The 20,529-nt window shown below is 36.0% G+C and overlaps 1 protein-coding gene and 1 long non-coding RNA gene across 2 annotated transcripts; both read left to right on the top strand.

The window, feature by feature from the left end:
* The first annotated feature begins 1,480 nt into the window (after positions 1-1,480).
* On the top strand, positions 1,481-9,060 carry LOC107562583 (solute carrier family 35 member E4-like). The gene is made up of 2 exons (XM_016247237.1): positions 1,481-1,615; positions 8,260-9,060. Exon 2 carries the CDS (start codon positions 8,310-8,312, stop codon positions 8,826-8,828), a length of 519 nt encoding a protein of 172 aa, XP_016102723.1. The 5' UTR covers positions 1,481-1,615; positions 8,260-8,309; the 3' UTR covers positions 8,829-9,060.
* Positions 9,061-17,032: 7,972 nt separating this feature from the next.
* Positions 17,033-19,480, top strand: LOC107562582 (uncharacterized). Its single transcript, XR_001606004.1, has 3 exons — positions 17,033-17,188; positions 19,177-19,305; positions 19,408-19,480. It is a non-coding gene; the product is annotated as an uncharacterized lncRNA (long non-coding RNA).
* The last annotated feature ends 1,049 nt before the right edge of the window (positions 19,481-20,529 follow it).

The following is a 20,529-nucleotide window of genomic DNA, read 5'->3' as shown; positions in this document are numbered from 1 at the left end:
TGTTTCCTGATCCTGTAGTAGACTACAATGGGTCTGTGCTCAAAGGCTGTTTCTATAAAGTGGGGCAGTTCCAACTTTGCAAGGACAGTCTGGTGCTTCTGACTCACAGCCTGTAAGCACGTTTTCATATTTAAAGGATTTGCCACTGACGATTCAAACATGAGTTTTGAGCAGTGTAGAGTAGCGCTTGTTGTTTGTCGTTTCTCCGATCACAAATGCAGACATGGCTTTATGTTTACGCGGCGCAATGCAGCGCAACGCTTAAAAAGACAGTATAAGTCATTATAATCAGTAATTATGTCCCCACTGGATGCAACCAATGCCTCGTTTATAATGGGTTTTAATGTTTTTGTCTCGTCGCTCCGGCCGGACAGGGCATCACAGTATGGTGAGGGGCGTAACATTTCCGTCACACACTTAAGGGATTCAGCCAATCACAACACACTGGATAGCTGACCAATCACAGCACACCTCGCTTTTCAGACCGATGAGCTTTGTAAAAATCGATGCGTTTCAAAAAGGCGGGGCATAGAGGAGAAACAATAATGTACAGTATGTGGAAAATAATGTGATTTTTGAACCTTAAACCGCATAAACACATTGCATTACACCAAATAATGTTCTTTTTAGCAACATCATATGACCCCTTTAATGTCTTGTGAAGTGAAAAGCTGCTTATTTGTATGAAACTAATTAACAATTCAAAGAAACAATCAAAATATGAATCCATAATTCGCTTCCTCCAGTAAAATTTTTGTTCAGAAATGGAGCGTAGTGATAGTTCTGGCAGGTCACGTTAGTCAAGCTCGCATCAGCTGACACTCAGCTGATCCACGTCTACCTACAGGAATACGACGACAATTATAATTCCCTTTATAAGGTCTCTTCAGTCATTATACAGCAGCTATCGCTTTGCTCAGGAGCTAATCACCCACCTCCATCCCCAGCTCCTCCTCTCGTCCAGTCAGGACTTGGCATTGGATATTTCTTCTTGAGTCAGACCACTGAATTATGTTGATATATAAAATAATCACTTAGAACATTGTGATATCTGCTACATTAATCATTAATGTTGGTTCTGTTCAGTTTACCCTGCGGTAACCCTGGGGTAACTTGTGATGTTTTTATCAGCTGTTTGGACTCTCGTTCTGACGGCACCCATTCACTGCAGAGGATCCATGGGTGAGCAAGTGACGTAATGCCAAATTTCTCCAAATCTGTTCCCATGTAGAAACTCATCTACATCTTGAATTGCCTGAGGGTGTGTAAATTTGAGCAAATTCTCATTTTTTGAGTGAACTATTCCTTTAATAACCATCCAAAGAAGCTAAATTAAATGAGGGAAAATAAAAGGATATGGTTATTTAGAAATATAGCCATATAGCCTATATAGAAAACGACACAACTGTTGTTAACGAAACAAACAAGCATTCTTTGAGATGTTCAAGCATGTTTAGTAGAAGCGACTGTCCGCGCACGCAGTGAATGAGTAGACGCTTCGCGGTGAAGGACTGCACAGCTGATCCGGCAACAGCTGGCCGTTCAGCGAAGAGCCGATGGTCTCTGCGCGCAGGATATAACTAAACGCTTCTAGCTTCAGCAGTGCGGGAATACGGTAAGAGACCAGGGAAATACGGTTGATCTTACTGGACGTGGTACTGATGAATTGGGCTCTGTTTAATATGGTGTACTCTGTGTTGACGCGGACCGATGTGTTTATATCCTCTAGTCATTCATGAGCATTAGAAGAAAACATCTTGCTCTCATGATTCACGTGACTATTAGCGTAGCTACGATGTGCTGATCAAGACAAGTGCATCCTTCATACGATCCGACAGTCGTATTACCGAGTGGATAAGGAATATACAGAATACACACACACGCTTGAACAACCTCCACGAAAATAACATTTATAAATGGGACAGAAAATATGCTGCGGTCATCGACCAGCGCCATTTGTACACATATAAACGCCCTCAGTTCACGCAGGTTAGTGTTGCTTTAATATAGTTCAGACTGACAAACGATGTGATTATTGGTACATGTAGCTGGGCACCCCATCACGGGTCCCGGATGAAATAATCCTCTATAATGGACCACAGAGCGACCATTTGCTGCACTGTCGCTCTAAAAGCCACCGAAGCAGTGAAGTCAACGACAAAAGCCTTGAGGGACTCCATGTCCCGACTGTTTATCCAACATAGCCGTAATTTGTTTAGCATTTGCTTACGTCGAACCATTTTAATACAGTATTTTGAATAAACTAGGGGCGACCAATCCAAAGCCGGCAGCGGAACATGAGCTGGTTCCTGATTGGTCGACTGGCTTGTTAAGTTTTCCCACGGTGTGTATGGTGGTGGGGATTCATTGCAGTGACTCGAATCTTTTGAATCAAATAATTCATTCGCAAATGATTCTTTAAAGGGGTAGTTCACCCACAAATGACAATTCTGTGGTAATTTACCCACCCTCATGTCTTTTCAAGATTTTCTTACTTTTGCAGAGCATAAAGGAAGATATTTTGAAGAATGTTGGTAACCAAACTGTTTTGATTACCATTGATTTACTCATTGGTTTACCATTTTCTCAAATTGTTGTTTATGTTACACAGAAGAAAGTAAGTCATACAGGGTTGAAACGACATGAGGGCGAGTAAATTATGACACAATTTTCATTTTTGGGTGAACTATCCCTTTAAGTCTCGGTATATCATTTTTTGTACAAAGAAACTTTTTCATTTTGAAAAAGTAATATTATAAATGTGTGTAAAATATCATTTGGAAAATATTTAGTTTCTGTTGTTACATTATTACGTTTATCTACCCATTATAATACTGTTATAGTACTGCATTTATTGTTTATTTATGCATGTATTTACACTTTTAAATCTAGTTTTTATTTATATCTATTTTTATTTGTTTTGGTCTAACCTGCTTTCATTTAGTCTAATTTGATTTAATAATAATATAAAACGTGATTTTAATAATAATAATATAAAAGAATAATACACAGTACAGCAAAAAAATATTTTTTAAAAATACAAGAAAAAATAAATAGTATTCGAGAGGAAAAGGGTGCTTAATTAATAAAGTAATAAAGCGTTGAGAATGATAGATTCATTTAGCCTAAGCAAACCGGTTCGCTCGAACAATTTGATTTAATGAATGGCTCACTCAAATGTGTTTATATTTTGAAAAATGTATATTATAAATGTGTGTAAAATATTTTGTTTCTGTTATTGCATTATTACAGCATTATTACGGTTTTCTACCATGTTATAGTACTGCATTTATTATTTATGCATGCATTTAATTATTTATTTAAATTTAGTTTTTATTTATATCTATTTTTAGTTGTTTTGATCTAACCTTTCACTAAACATGAACACTTCTTGTGGCACCTGAAATCCCTGCCTAAGTGAATTAATTCGTTATAACATATTATTCTCACCATATTAAGAGTGAAATATCGGCAGAAATAGTCAAAGATTCGTTCAAACGAACCGATTCGTTCGCGAATGAAACACTGACTCGTGTCCAAAATAAGCTCCCAGGCCTTACGTCACAAACCAGACCCACAACACATAACAACACGTGTAGACAAGCCGGGGTGTTGTTTCTGTCCGCTTCCAAAACACACGGTTGCTATAGCAGGTTGAGTCAGGCAGGACATGATCACATATCGGCTTCAGTTCCTTCAACAGAAACTGAATGGATTCTTCCGACTCGTCTAATACCGCTACTGCGTTTTTGATTCGCGGAGATGAATGGTGTATTTACGTTACGAGCTTAAGATGTGTTTACCCTGCAGATGCGAACAAGAGGAAAGTTGTGCTTCAATGAAGTAATAAAGCTTTGAGAATGATCGAATCATTTAATCGAACCGGTTCGTTCGAACAATTCGATTTAATGAATAGTTAACTTTTTTTTTTTAGGTTTTTTATGTTATGACGTTTTCTCTTTAGTTATATAGATTCAGGGTTTTCAGTCCTGCAAAACATGGAAATAACTGGGAATTTTAACTGTACATGTCAAGGTAATTGATAGATTCATGCAAACTTCTATGGTGGCATTTGTCTCATGTTCAGCTTTAAAATATTTCATTGATATAAACAGTTTTTTGTATGATGAAATAAATCCCTATGCAGTGAACGCGAACTGGAAAAGTCATAGTTATGTCATAAAAATGAATAAGGCAGAGTAAGGTGTGGAACCCTTCAGATTCCTAAACCAGTCAAGTGATTCATAACGCCTTTCGATTCGTTGTGAACGAATCATCTAAACGAATCGGTTCACAAGAACGATTCGTTCGTGAGTCGGATGACTAGTGCGCTTTCTCATAACCCGCAGTTGAACTGCAGAGCGTTTTTCTGATCAGTTTGACAATAAAATCTGTGTTAATTTTTCTTAGAATGGTATTTGAAGCTGTATCTAACTTAATCATCATTCAAAAAGTCACCGGCTGTTTTATTGACATATGAAAATAATCTTAACCAAATGTTCCTTAGAGTACAGCCTATTTTTGTCCCTTCATTCGGCTAGTTCACATTCTCCTGGTCATCATTTATGTAACTTCCCAGTGTGTGTCTGAGTCAGAGAGGAGAACGTCTGTCTGCCAACAGCTGGCACATCCCGTTCCAGACACTCGGCCGTGTACGCTGCTGCTGCTGCTGCTGTTGTTCTATCCCTGGGGTGCCCAAACTCGGTCCTGGAGGGCCGGTGTCCTGAAGAGTTTACCTCCAACCCCAGTTAAACACACCTGAACCAGCTAATCAAGCTCTTACTAGGCATACTAGAAACTTAAAGGCAGGTGTGTTGAGGCAAGTTGGAGCTAAACTCTGCAGGACACCGGCCCTCCAGGACCGAGTTTGGACAGCCCTGTTCTAACCCGATTTCCCAAGTAGCAAATTACCTCACAGAAACAAACAGGGATTGGATACTTGACTGATTTCTTAAAATGAGAGTCAGCTGAGCTCCATTAGTTTAAGTGATCTCCTCCCTAGAGTAATTATGTAGGTGTCTGGCTCTGAGAACATCAAGGAGTGAGACCGGATTGAGGGCGAGAGTCTGCGGTTTTCTGGCAGAACCTGTTTTGTACACATTTAGTCTTTATATGACTACATATCTCGTCACATACAGCTGCAGTCGTGTATGTCGATGTTATTCAATGCTATGTGTGTCAAAGAAAATTCTTAGTCACTGTAGAATTACATAACCTACAGTTTGTTTGCATGCAAGCTAAATGGGCAGTGCCTTGTTTTTAACAAAGTCAGCGTTGTTTGTTGTTCTCTACAACTAAAGCTATGATGGGTCAATATTAGAAGGAACCAAGTGCATGTTATAATGATAATAATAACAATATTGATAATAATAATTTATAATTTTTTGTAAACCATGGGGTGTAATAGTGAACATTAATAAGAATGTAGAAATTCAGATGTATATAATTAAAATATAGCCTTGGTCAGGGAGCGATATTATTGTTATTATTTATTTAATTAATAAAAAAACAAAAGGGGGATATTTGAACGAAACTGTCATTATTGAAAATTTAATGTAGAAGTTTAGATAGTGTAGAAATAAAGTTTTACTTCATAATATAAAATAATATAATTATTATAAATATAATAAATATTATTATAATATAAAAGATGGTAAAAACACAGAAAACATGTTTAAACTGAATTAACTAAGTTACATAGATGTTTAATAATTAATTGACTGTAAAGTTGTTTATACAATTTACAGGCCCCATGAGGTATTAAGTTTGAACATATTACAGCCATCCATCCTGACAAATTTCTATTAAATTGTAAAGAATGACAGTGCATTGGCTAAAGATAATTTTGCCAAATTATAACATAATATTCGTTTACAAGGAAAGTGAAAAGTGGTCATGGCTCTCTTTGGTCCACAACCACTTTCATTAGATGGAAAAGAGAAGCTTGAACCTGAGTTATTATAGTTAACTAAAATTTAAAACAATAAAAAAATGTGCTCATTGAAATAAAATAAATGTTAACTAAAGTAATTTTTTTTTTTTAAATTTTAGGTAGTTGCCAAAACTGAAATATATACTAAAATAAAAATTAAAAACATAATTATAAAGTTGCATTAAAAAACCCCCCGAAAAATGATAAAAACACAAAATTACTAAAAGCCTTGTTGTGGGCAGTGCGCCGATATATAGCACCATTGCGCTACAGGCGTCCCGAGTTCGAGTCCCGGCTGGAAGACCTTTCCCTATCCCGCCCCCCTCTCTCTCTCTCCCACTTCGCTTCCTGTCTACAATACTGTCCTATAGGGCTGTCAAAAAAAATTTAATTTCGAATATTCGTCGAATTTAAAATAAAAATCCACATTCGAATGCAAAAACGTTGCATTTGAATTTTAGGTGTGCGTTAAGGAGGCAGCCTTATCAGTGGCGCACGAAATGCGATGACGATGTAAGTGTCACTGCATTTTAATGTTTTTGTTAGCCTGTCCAGTTGAACCCACTAGATGAGGCACTGCTGCATTGTTAATTACAAATATTGCAGGAAAAGAGAACATAAATGCGGAGAAGATCTTGTTTACATCAAAACTGAAACCAAGCCGTTCACACAGAACGCATATTTCGCGCATTTTCTAGAGGGATATCTATCACCATTGCACTCGCGTCTCGCACAAAAGAGCCACATGTTTAGAAAGCCATGTAAAATTTATGCAAGTTCAAATCTGAAAAAACATATCTCGAAAATAATTAATTAGTGCAAAAAAAAATTTCAAGACGCACATGTGAGTTGAGTGTATAGTACATGCGCAATTAGAAAAATCTATCTGCACACATACAAACCAAAGTATACTTTGGGCATAGAGTTTGGCGTTAGCATGTTGCAAAAGCTAACACTGTGATACTCTAATAAGCAAAATACAAAGCACACCAATACTGGATAAAATAGTATTTTTAATTCAATTGAACTATTTTATTGATACTTTTCAGTTTTGAATGAATTAGGTATATTTACATTCAATGTTTGCAATCTATGATGCCTAATAAATGCAGTCTTACACAGGCAGTTCACTAGGTTTTGGAACAGAAGACTGAGCATCATCCAGTGTTAGCTGGTTTAATATGGAGTCTGATTAGATACGAGGTGTCCTGGTTAGCGGTGATGATGATAATTATGATGATACTGGAGGTGTAGTTTTCCCCAGTACCTCCTCACTGTGCCAATATATTTAGTTTGCATGCAAGCTAAATGGGCAGTGCCTTGTTTTTAACAAAGTCAGCGTTGTTTGTTGTTCTCTACAACTAAAGCTATGATGGGTCAATATTAGAAGGAACCAAGTGCATGTTATAATGATAATAATAACAATATTGATAATAATAATTTATAATTTTTTGTAAACCATGGGGTGTAATAGTGAACATTAATAAGAATGTAGAAATTCAGATGTATATAATTAAAATATAGCCTTGGTCAGGGAGCGATATTATTGTTATTATTTATTTAATTAATAAAAAAACAAAAGGGGGATATTTGAACGAAACTGTCATTATTGAAAATTTAATGTAGAAGTTTAGATAGTGTAGAAATAAAGTTTTACTTCATAATATAAAATAATATAATTATTATAAATATAATAAATATTATTATAATATAAAAGATGGTAAAAACACAGAAAACATGTTTAAACTGAATTAACTAAGTTACATAGATGTTTAATAATTAATTGACTGTAAAGTTGTTTATACAATTTACAGGCCCCATGAGGTATTAAGTTTGAACATATTACAGCCATCCATCCTGACAAATTTCTATTAAATTGTAAAGAATGACAGTGCATTGGCTAAAGATAATTTTGCCAAATTATAACATAATATTCGTTTGATTACTCACCGCTCCACTCAGAAAACAATTAAATAAATAAATATATATATATATATATATATATATATATATACACAAATTTTTTGTAATGAATTTAGATTGTAATTAATTTACTCACCCACTTTGCATTCTTGGTCCAGGAGAGATACTCCATGTGGTTTATCTAGGTCATCTGTTTGTTTTATATTTCAGTGGACTATTTTAGTTGTGACCGTTGCATCACAGAGGTTACGGTTGTTTACTATATGCGTCACACTATATCTTAGCATGTGCTTTGGTAAATGACAATTCAGATGGCCAAAAAATGTGTGTCAGTGCTGAGCAACTACATATAGAGGTATAATAGCTAAACTAACACACCTTTTTTGTATATGTATAATTATCAGGCATCTTGCTCCAGGAGGAGAAGATCAACTCTGTCTTCCTATTGTATCTGATGTCCATCCCCAGCTTCTGCATCCTGGCCATAGCCGCCCTGGTTCTGGAGAACTTAGCCGCGCTGCAATCCCCTTTCCAGTATGACCACCACCTCTGGGGTTTCATCTTGCTCAGCTGTCTGGGCTCAGTGCTTTACAACCTGGCCAGCTGCTGTGTCATCACCCTGACCTCCGCTGTCACGCTGCACATCCTGGGCAACCTGAATGTGGTGGGGAACCTGCTGCTGTCCCAGCTGCTGTTTGGGCATGAGCTGACGGCTCTTAGCTGTGCTGGAGCTGCGCTCACCCTCTCAGGCATGATCATCTACCAGAACTCAGAGATCATCGTAGCTTACATCGACACACGGAGAGCCAGGACACCAACCGGTGGCAGTGGAGAGGACGTGGTTTGTGTTAAGGAGAATGATTTGAACATATCAAAGACTCCAGAACCTTGTTCAGAAGGAGAATCATCTGCAGAAGCAGCTCAAGAACCTAACAAGAGGACAGAGAATCAGGTTCATGAGAAAATGGACTGAAGAGACTTAAAGGCTGTGTTCCAAAACCTAGTGAGCTGCAGTGCTGCTGTCTATAGCCAAACTGCTGACTTTTTTCTTGAATGGAGTACAAGGAAAGTGAAAAGTGGTCATGGCTCTCTTTGGTCCACAACCACTTTCATTAGATGGAAAAGAGAAGCTTGAACCTGAGTTATTATAGTTAACTAAAATTTAAAACAATAAAAAAATGTGCTCATTGAAATAAAATAAATGTTAACTAAAGTAATTTTTTTTTTTTAAATTTTAGGTAGTTGCCAAAACTGAAATATATACTAAAATAAAAATTAAAAACATAATTATAAAGTTGCATTAAAAAAACCCCCGAAAAATGATAAAAACACAAAATTACTAAAAGCCTTGTTGTGGGCAGTGCGCCGATATATAGCACCATTGCGCTACAGGCGTCCCGAGTTCGAGTCCCGGCTGGAAGACCTTTCCCTATCCCGCCCCCCTCTCTCTCTCTCCCACTTCGCTTCCTGTCTACAATACTGTCCTATAGGGCTGTCAAAAAAAATTTAATTTCGAATATTCGTCGAATTTAAAATAAAAATCCACATTCGAATGCAAAAACGTTGCATTTGAATTTTAGGTGTGCGTTAAGGAGGCAGCCTTATCAGTGGCGCACGAAATGCGATGACGATGTAAGTGTCACTGCATTTTAATGTTTTTGTTAGCCTGTCCAGTTGAACCCACTAGATGAGGCACTGCTGCATTGTTAATTACAAATATTGCAGGAAAAGAGAACATAAATGCGGAGAAGATCTTGTTTACATCAAAACTGAAACCAAGCCGTTCACACAGAACGCATATTTCGCGCATTTTCTAGAGGGATATCTATCACCATTGCACTCGCGTCTCGCACAAAAGAGCCACATGTTTAGAAAGCCATGTAAAATTTATGCAAGTTCAAATCTGAAAAAACATATCTCGAAAATAATTAATTAGTGCAAAAAAAAATTTCAAGACGCACATGTGAGTTGAGTGTATAGTACATGCGCAATTAGAAAAATCTATCTGCACACATACAAACCAAAGTATACTTTGGGCATAGAGTTTGGCGTTAGCATGTTGCAAAAGCTAACACTGTGATACTCTAATAAGCAAAATACAAAGCACACCAATACTGGATAAAATAGTATTTTTAATTCAATTGAACTATTTTATTGATACTTTTCAGTTTTGAATGAATTAGGTATATTTACATTCAATGTTTGCAATCTATGATGCCTAATAAATGCAGTCTTACACAGGCAGTTCACTAGGTTTTGGAACAGAAGACTGAGCATCATCCAGTGTTAGCTGGTTTAATATGGAGTCTGATTAGATACGAGGTGTCCTGGTTAGCGGTGATGATGATAATTATGATGATACTGGAGGTGTAGTTTTCCCCAGTACCTCCTCACTGTGCCAATAATATATTTAATTTCAGTCATCCTTCCAATGGAGAAGCACCATCTACCAGAGCTCTGAGACTGACTGACTGACTGACTGAACACATGCCTTTTTTTAGCACATGCCGACAGCAACAGTTTGTTTGATTTTTTCTCCCCCTCTGTTTTGCCAACACATGCTTATACGTGCATGAAAACTCCTGCATGAGCCTCGGGAAGATCTCCAATATCCTGCCATATTCATTCTGTGACTGTGCGTCTATCTAATGCACTGTGAAATACAACTGCTCCGTTTGCTCTGGTCCTCTTTAGCTGTTACTGGACTTGTTGGCACTTTTTGAATACTAGAGATAGACACAAAAAGATACATAGGAATAATGCATTTTTAGATACTGTAACTCAGCCGTCTTGATTTGGTGATATGGGACGGTACTTTTAAGGCAGCTTTCTGTAGGATGCCATGTTTAAACAAATATCCTGTCTTTGTTACAGCACTATCACTTTTTATCTTGGTTATGTTTACATAATGGAGACGAGCAAGATTACTGGCTCCTCACTTGGGTTCACTTTTATTAAGCTTAGTGCACTATTCAGAAATTTGTTTTATACCTCTCTGGTGTAGTATAAGCCAATGTACTTCTTATCTCATTACGGCAATGCATCTGAATGTTTTGCATTTTTAATGTTTTTTTTGGGGGGGGGGGGTTGCATTATAGAATTGACTTTTTCACATTGCAGTACTGAGAACTAAGGAACTTTCTTTCCAAGTAAAATTTGAACGGGCATGTTCCTGACAAGCTTGACTGAGATTCACCCGAAGTAACAGCTGAGAACATTTTTTAAAATATATATATATATATATAATGTTATGAAAAGGCAGGCAGGTTTAAACTGGTGCCTCTTATGTAATTCCCAGTGCAGGTAATTATTAATAGGCTTCTCTAAGGAGTCTCAAACATCTTTAGCACACTATAATCTCTTAGGAGAAATCAAAATGATATTTTCTCTCTCATTGTCTCTTTAAATCCTCCATTAAAGGCCTCCTTGCTCGTCTCCTCTGAGTGGGTGCTCATCTTTTTTCATTAGTTTCTTGATTGATTTGTTTTATTGATGCCTGCTGGACAGTGTTATTTTCCCTCCACTTTGATTTGTGTGTTGTGATGCTGTTACGAAAAAAAACTTACATTAACAGAGGTTATAGACCAAAGTACATAGCAAGGTCAAAGAGTTTTGTTGCCATCTGCTGGATATAAAGCAGATTTTAATTTATTATTATGACTTCGTTTATAACTGAATTGAAGTGCATTAAATAGAAATATAAGGCAGTTTGCCTTTTTCCCAGCATGTTGGGAATTCATAGCTGGGGTTTAGTATGACATAACAACTCACTCACACCATTTTTGGGTTCTTAGATTTGGCTAACTGGAAATGAATGATGATGTGAATGTATCTCAGTGGGTGTTGAAGTTTAGGCAGTCTTATGGAGCCATGATAAAAGCCTACGCTGACTCAAGTGTGCCTACCTGAGGGCTGATTTCATTAGGAAACACCAGCCTTTCAAGTTTAATTTATTAAGGTCTCAACTGTCCATTCATGCTTCAGTGTTTGCACGCATTACTTCACTTCTAGTGAACAGCATCATAGGAAAAGCATCGTACAAGATCGATTGATTTATTTGGTGTTATCCATTGTTAAGGGTGGTATATTTGAAATTTACACACGGGGACGCGAACACTTCTATTAATCGGCTGTGCAGGCATGGTTAATGGCCTATGGTCATCATTTCAAAATGGCCCATTAAACAGCCTAGCTGATACACCAGTCTATATATATATATATAAGTCCGGTCACATTTACTGTTGATCAACAACATCCAGTTATTTCAGCTGGAACTGATTGGGAAATTATTCATGCAAATTCACCTTACTGACCAACAGAAAGTTGATTTGTTTAAAGGTGACTTAAGTGTAAACTCTGCTTCGTACATCGCTTTTTCTTTGAAATTTCGCTAAAATGACTGCATCTTATCACTGAACGTGTGTTACACGACACTGCGTATTCATACTGTATAATGTTCATCCAGTATCTCTGTACCACAAGCACAGCGGTTAACTGCAATTAGTAAAATGATAATCAACAGAATGAAAGCAAAGTTTCTGACTTTTTACTCTTCGCCATCAAACATGAGGTGAGGGTTGTCAGATAAATACCTCAGATGTTTTTGCTTATTCCTGTGATGACGTTTGTTGACATTATACTGGGTCACTAATATACTGTACTGGATACTGTACTGGATGCTGAGATCTCTGAACATAGAGTGACAGTCGTGGTGGTACTGACGGTTTTGATGGGTCTTTTATTGGTTGCAGTGCAAAATTGCACTGAATATTTGCATAACTGTATGGCTCCTGTGTATATGTGGTTTCTGATGTCAGCAAAATATCAGATGTAAATGCTTATTTTATTATATTTATGTATTTTACAATCATGAAAAGTTGTTAATATACTGGTACGAAAAAAACACTCATGCCTTCTGCTGTCACACGTCAGTATAGTAGCAGTATGCTATTTTAGTATTAACTATCAGTATGCTAAAGCTTGTTAGAAATATGTTAGTAACATGCTAGCAACATGCTAAAACATGTTAGCAATCATACTAGAAACATGTTAGCAATGTGTTGAAATGTTAGAGATATGTTAAAACATGTTAAAAATGGTAAAACATGTTAACCGTTAAAACATAGTAGCATGTTAAAATATTAGAGATATGCTAAAACATGCTAGCAACATCATAAATTATACTAGAAACATGTTAAAACATGTTAGCAATGTGTTGAAATGTTAGAAATGTTCAAACATACTAAAAATGTTAAAACATGGAAACAATGTGTTAGAAAATAGCATGTTAAAATATTAGAAATATGCTAAAACATGTTATGAATATGCTAAACCATGCTAGAAACATGCTAGCAACATAATAAATACTAGAAACATGTTAAAACATGTTAGCAATGTGTTAAAATATGCTAGCATGATAGTGGTCTAGTATAGCCTGAAATGTTTTCTTGTTTAAAAAAATAAAAAATACAGTGAGAAACTTAAAATGGAAGTGAAAGGGGCCATTAAAAAGCTGACTGTTTAAATAGCTTTGCCACAAGATATAAACAATATGCAATTTGGTAATAAACTTACCAACCTTTTCTGTGTAAAGCTATATAAAAATTTACAATTTTGTTGGTGTCACAACCAACAAAAGGCGGGCAAAGTACACAACTCTATTACTTGAGTGAAAGTACAAATACTGCTGGGCAAATATTACTCTATTACAAGTGAAAGTTGTAAAGACAGATTTTTACTTAAGTAAAAGTACAGAAGTACTTGCATTTAAAAGTACTTAAGTATCAAAAGTTAATTTCCTGTTTTATGTCAACGCACTGTTTTATTATTGTTGTATGTAATACTTGCAATAGCTTATGCCTCTGAAGCAACTTACAATACATTACGCCTACTGAATACACTGACTAGCTTGTAGTATCTTTGGAATAAAGAGCTTTTAGAAAGTTAAAAACCTATAGAAATGAAACAAGTGAGTTGACAAAAATAACCTATTTTATTTACCACTCCTATCCACCCCCACAAAAGCAGCATGGCAGTGATCTCACACAGCTCTGGCAGTGTGTGCACACATCTACATTTGAACAGAGTGGATAGTGAAACTGCTGTTAAAACAGACTGATAAGAAAAAAAAAATCAAATGTCACAACCAACAAAAGGCGGGCAAAGTACACAACTCTATTACTTGAGTGAAAGTACAAATACTGCTGGTCAAATATTACTCTATTACAAGTGAAAGTTGTAAAGACAGATTTTTACTTAAGTAAAAGTACAGAAGTACTTGCATTTAAAAGTACTTAAGTATCAAAAGTTAATTTCCTGTTTTATGTCAACGCACTGTTTTATTATTGTTGTATGTAATACTTGCAATAGCTTATGCCTCTGAAGCAACTTACAATACATTACGCCTACTGAATACACTGACTAGCTTGTAGTATCTTTGAAAGTTAAAAACCTATAGAAATGAAACAAGTGAGTTGACAAAAATAACCTATTTTATTTACCACTCCTATCCACCCCCACAAAAGCAGCATGGCAAAAAAAAATCAAACCTGCTTTAAAACCCAGCAACACAACTGTAGCTCTATAACTTTACAACAGCAACTCTGCTTTAACCAAAAATGCAAAACAGCAACATTTATTTAACATCAAAACTAAAATTTCAAAAATGCTGTCTAATCGCTCTTGCGGTATTTTCATGTCACACACAGAATGGTCTGTACAGTGCTGCTTCAGTCAAACATCTTTTGTGCTTTATTAGGAGACGCACAACAGTTCTTCTGTGGCTTTATATATAATATTTTCGTTTACACAATTTTGCAAAATCAGACAATATTGTGTCTAATATAAACCACAACATTAACTTCTTATTATTGAATTGTTGTAAATAAATATCACATTTGCAACTGTCATTGTTCAAAAAATGCTGGGAAATCACTTCGCATAACCCTACAAGAGTGATTACATATAAGCTGTCAAAAAGAAAAGTCACCCACTGACTTTCAAAGCTGCTACATAGTAACGACTTTCTACTTCGAGGACGAGAAATGTAGTGGAGTGAAAAGTACAATATTTGTCTTTCAAATGTAGTGAAGTTAAAGTCACGACTTTCCAGAAAAAATAATAAATAATACAATAGTTATGTAGCAATGAAGTAAAGTACAGATACTCAAAAAGTGTACTTAAGTACAGTACTCAAGTAAATGTAGTCCGTTACTGTCCACCTCTGGTCACAAGATTTGGGTCTCTGTAAACCCTAAAATACACACGTTTATATACATTTAAACAGAAGATAATAATAAGCTCCACATTCCTGCTTTTGCCACAAATACCCCAGATAGCACACGTACGTCTGCAAGATGTCTGTTAAAGATCACTTGCTCTGGAAAGCATCTGCTGTGTACAAACATCTGACAGACGTCTGTAAGATGTCAGTTTTACGTACATTCTAAACCATAAACATCTTAAAGACACCTGATAGGAAACGTCCTATAAACGTATTGCAGATGAGCAAATACTCTAAAAAAAAAAAACGTCTTGCAGATGTAAATGCAGATGTCAAATAGATGTTTCTGTGATGTACGTGTGCTATCAGGGACTGTCGACTGAGCTTAACCTATATTAAACCTTATATTTTCGTTAAGATGACAGGAGCCAGTTTTGCACAGTTTAGCAGGAGTGACATTTCCTCTGTGTTGAAAGTTATGAAACATTACATTGTAAGTGCCTTTGCATGACTCCGTCACTATAACAGCACCAGTGTTGGGGAAAGTTACTTTTAAAAGTAATGCATTACAATATTGCGTTACTCCATGAAAAAGTAACTAATTACGTTACTTAGTTACTTTTTATGGAAAGTAATGTGTTACGTTACTTTTGCATTACTTTTTAAATCTGGGCAGGGCTTGCTTGTTTGTTTTTAAAATAAAAAAGTTCTATTTTTGGCAAATATAAAAGCCGTTTCACACCAAAAGTGAAATTAATAAGCCTCAGGCTGAAGGAAAAGTAAATTTACATTATTTTTTAAAAAAAGTAAAAAGACACACAAATGTTCGTCTAGAGTAATTTGTGCTTATTAGTACGGTTGAACTGGATCATCGAAGGTCAGAAGCAAAGACATTGGTTAATAGAATGGGATTAAATACATAAAGGATATTTGTGTTGTTTAACACTTAATTATTGCAGGTTTGCATCATATTCTGAGTTGCATAATTTTTATTCATTTTGAGGAATACTGAATCTGTGTTTTTTGTGAGTGAGTGAGATGAGTTAATGCATATTCATATTTATTTTAGATCTACAGAAACATCTGATTTCTCTCAACATGGGGACAGGAGAGCTGTCAGTCAATAAATTGGGAAAAAAAGTAACTTGCATTACTTATTTGAAAAAGTAACTCGGATATTCTCTTGTAATTTAAAAAGTAATGCGTTACTTTACTAGTTACTTGAAAAAAGTAATCTGATTATGTAACTTGCGTTACTTGTAATGTGTTACCCCCAACACTGAACAGCACCACTTTTGTAGAATTAGCCTAATATGCCACATTAGTCACACTGACCCGCTGAACATCCAGTCTAAGTCAAGGTTTCCTTCACCCTCACTGTTTCCATGTGTCATGCTAGCTCGTCTCTGCCAGCTAATGACCACAATCAGCCACCACGAGGTGGAGCCAAACACTCCTTTTTCATTACAATGCCTCCATCATACTCTAATGGTGTGAACATGAAAATGTACATGTGCCAACTACATTTCTGGCCCCTGCTTTTGCAGATAATTGCTGCGACAAGTGTGTTTATGTCTGCATAGGAAAAAAGGATGTGCCTGATCTGTGTAAACATGGAGGTGCTGCTAGGCAACATCATTCTTATGCCTTAATAAGGCAGTGTTATCCGTCTGTCCACTCATTCACTGTTTAGTTCTGCATAGAGCCAGGCCACCTGCTTATGCAATCACTGTCAACACACAGCATGCTGGAGGAGCACCGTTTATCTCAACGTTTTCTTTCCTCTGGTTTTCAAACATATAAATACTCCGATACCACTTTTGAAAGTGACAGTGTTTAGATAAAATAATGACGTAAAAACTGACGGTAAGGAAAGATCAGGACAAGCAGTGCCAAATACGTCACTAATTCTAAATGTCCCGTTCTGCTCTTTCCACTTTTTTTTCCTGGTCCCTTCAGAAGAGGGTGATGAGGGTCGGGTGGGAGGGCTCTCACGGTGACTGAAAAACTCACTCCAGCATCTGAGCTGAGTTGAGTGTATGTGATCCCACAGTTCACCTTTCTACATCAGACCGCAAGACCTTTCCTCTCGGACAGCTGCAGTGAGATCGGTGAGCTTCATCTCTCTGTTTCTTATTTTACAAGAACTTTTTTGTTGTTTTTCTAATGAATTTCCATCCATCTTTCAGTGTAGTGATTGTGTGATTACATAACAGCTATTAGACCAGTGTAAGAGCAAATTGTTTTTGAGCGGTTATATAAATTCTGCAGACATTATTATGTGTTATTAGGGTAAAACTGTATTATGGCATCCAGAAACAACATTATCTATTCTGCTAGCTTCAGCCCACACATTAAACCCAACACATACTAACATACAACAGGACTAAAGTGTATCTGGATGCTTGAGGCATCTGCACTCAAATGCTGATAGAGCTTTTCTCAGGACTTAATTCAATTTTCTGAGCCACTTGTGCATTGACTTTTGGTCTACACAGATATCAGAGTAGTTTAAGGCATTAGCTATGAACATGATCCACTAATGTTTGACAACTATGGAGCCCATTAAGGGATATATATGGTGATGGGGGAAAAATTATATGGGAGAAAGACTTATTTTTCAATGCTTTTGTGAGGGTACACAGAGTTTATTGGGAGAACTTCATTCCCAAAACGTATTCATCTATTCCGTCGTTTAGTGGCCAAATTGGTAAGTTGTTCCCTCACTTTAATCAAGTTACGCTGTCACCACAATTTAATTAAAATGAGGGAGCTGATTAAAAAATCATGGGAACAAATTAGTACAACGTAGCCATTATTCAACAAGGGAACTAATTAATCAATTGTGGGAATAAACTCTTAAGCCACAATTTATTTATTTATTTTCACGTCATGTATAGAGCTCTGTACGTTTGCGAGCGAACGCAGCAGTTTTTGGGGGAATGCAATAATTGTGAGTTTTAAGAACAAACATAGTTTCATGAACAAATGCAAAACTTTTGTAAGAGAACACAAAACTAATGGTGAAAAGAGGAGTGGGAGGAAAGGAGGAAAAATAAGCAAACACTGTTTCTTAGGGAACACGAGGGACATTTTGCAGTTTTGTAAGTGAATACAAAAGCACTGAAAGCCACAATACCAACAATATATATATATATATATAATTTTTAAAAACATATATATATATATATATATATACACATTAAAACCTACAAAACACTATTTTTTGATTAAAAGTGAATGCCTGGATTGATATTTTCTGTCTGCAGTGGTATCAATACATTTTTTAATTATTAAATGGATAGTTCGCACAAAAATAAAAATGATGTCTTCATTTACCATTTACTCATCCTCATGTCATTCCAACCTTTAAAAATTAGGAAAGTTCCCCCCATTCAATGGAAATCAAAGGGGTCCAATGTTGTTTGGGATCTCCTTTCCAAAGAAAGAAAAAAGAAAGTCATACATGTTTGGAAAGACATGAGAATGATGACAGAATTTTCATTCCTTTAAATGTCTAAATATTTTTGGGGGCCACTGTACTCGCTGCAAAGAACTATGGGAAATATTCTCCACTCATAAAGCATGTTATTCCACAGATGTCTTTGCCTTTGAGTTGTTTACAGAACTATGGGCAGAAGGTGCGAAACACATCCTAAAACACTGGCTTACGTCAATGCCAACCAGCATGGTTTCTGTATATGTTGAGATGAATACTTGGACGTTGCCTTTCAGATGTCCTTTTCCACAGGAACAGATGCAAACAGTCATCATTATGTGTGGCCTGAAGCAGCTTGACATTTAATATGTGAAAAAACAACCACACAAATATTTTTTAAATGTAATCTGTTTGTCCAGAAGCCGCTCAAACCAATAATTTGGCTGCAGTTAATTAGACTAGCAATTTGTAGCAACAAACAAGCATCTTGGGTTTTCTCAAAATATCTCTGTACTAGTAGCTCTCGCACAAAGCATTCAGTTAGAATCTCTTTCCCTCAATTTTCCGTAAACGTACTCCCTCATTCCCACGCACACATGGAGATACACACATCTCGTAACCTGGCTCCATCAACACCTCCTGTTCCTCCTTCTGTCCCAGCTGTCACTAAAGATGGAGGGTGAGAAGGGAACATTAGAGGCAGGTACCAAAGAGCAACCTGATATGACGGGTCCCCTGACAGCCGAACAGCTGGCAGCTATAGAGGATGAAGAGATCCTCAATAATATGGTAAGAGGCAACTAATGGTGCTACAGGCGCAGTGGGTTTGTTATCATGTCTTCTTAACCATATTTAGGAAAGTGTTTCACTTCTGTTTATTGCATGTACTAGCTAGATAAGGCTGTGGATTTTGAGGAGAGGAAAATGATCCGCGCTGCCATGAGAGAACTGCTGAAGAGAAAGAGGGGTGAGGACCGGGTCATGTCCCTAATGTCACATATTCAGTATATATGGTCTGCTGAGTCTAATGTGCTTCCTGACATTATTTTAGGTGAATCTCACAAAACTTGTCTGGAATCTGGATTACATTTAAGTCAAAAGAAATTTATATATTTAGCAAAAAGAAAATGAAGAATATTTTTACAACTATTACATTTTATTGTGACATTATTGTAAGCATAATTCATGCTTTGCTATCTTGAGTATTTATGCTAATTTTATTAAGTGGAGAAAACGCATCTGGACAGGGCAATGCTCAATACTGTCAATAAGATTTTTTTGTATTACATTAATGCTACTTTTGGGTGGAAATCTGATAAATTGGCATGAAAATAATTTCATAAAGAGTCCCCCCCCGCCCAGAAATTCTCCTTCCCGTAATAAATCTGGACATTTAATTTTTCGGTTTATCTGTAATTATCACAATATTCTCAGTGTTAATTCTCATTCAAGTTTCATTATCTTTATCTCATTATCATATTCATCATTATTAATATTATCATACTGTTAAAACTTTAATACAATGAATTTGAAATTAAGTTAAAGTTAAAGACAGTACAACAAATACTACCATCATTTAAAAATACTTTACAATTTCAATAATATATAATGATATAGAAAATAATAAATTAGGGGATTTTTGCATTACAGTAAGAATAAGAATGAGAGTTTTTGTATCATTTAAAAAATGAACAGGTAGTGTCTTTAATTGGCACAAACATAATGCAACAAAGCAAAAGATCAAAGTAATAAAATAATGCAATTAAAAAGGTTATCATTGTCTGAATATAAATGTCTTATTTATATAATAATAAATTTAATGTACAATTGTACATGTGAAATAATATTACAAAAATTTGAGGTCAGTATGATTTTATTTTTTATGCTCTTATGCTCACCAAGGCTGCATTTATGGGATGACAAATACAGTAAAAACCACTAATATTGTGAAATTTTCAAATAAAACTATAAACTGACTGCCAATTAATACAATATTTCCAGGATAATGCTCTG

The sequence above is a fragment of the Sinocyclocheilus grahami genome, unplaced genomic scaffold, assembly GCF_001515645.1.
Source record: "Sinocyclocheilus grahami isolate Dianchi unplaced genomic scaffold, SAMN03320097.WGS_v1.1 scaffold828.1, whole genome shotgun sequence".
NCBI lineage: Eukaryota > Metazoa > Chordata > Actinopteri > Cypriniformes > Cyprinidae > Sinocyclocheilus > Sinocyclocheilus grahami.
The sequence above is the reverse complement of the archived record's forward strand: the minus strand, read 5'-3'. Positions and strand labels throughout refer to the sequence as shown.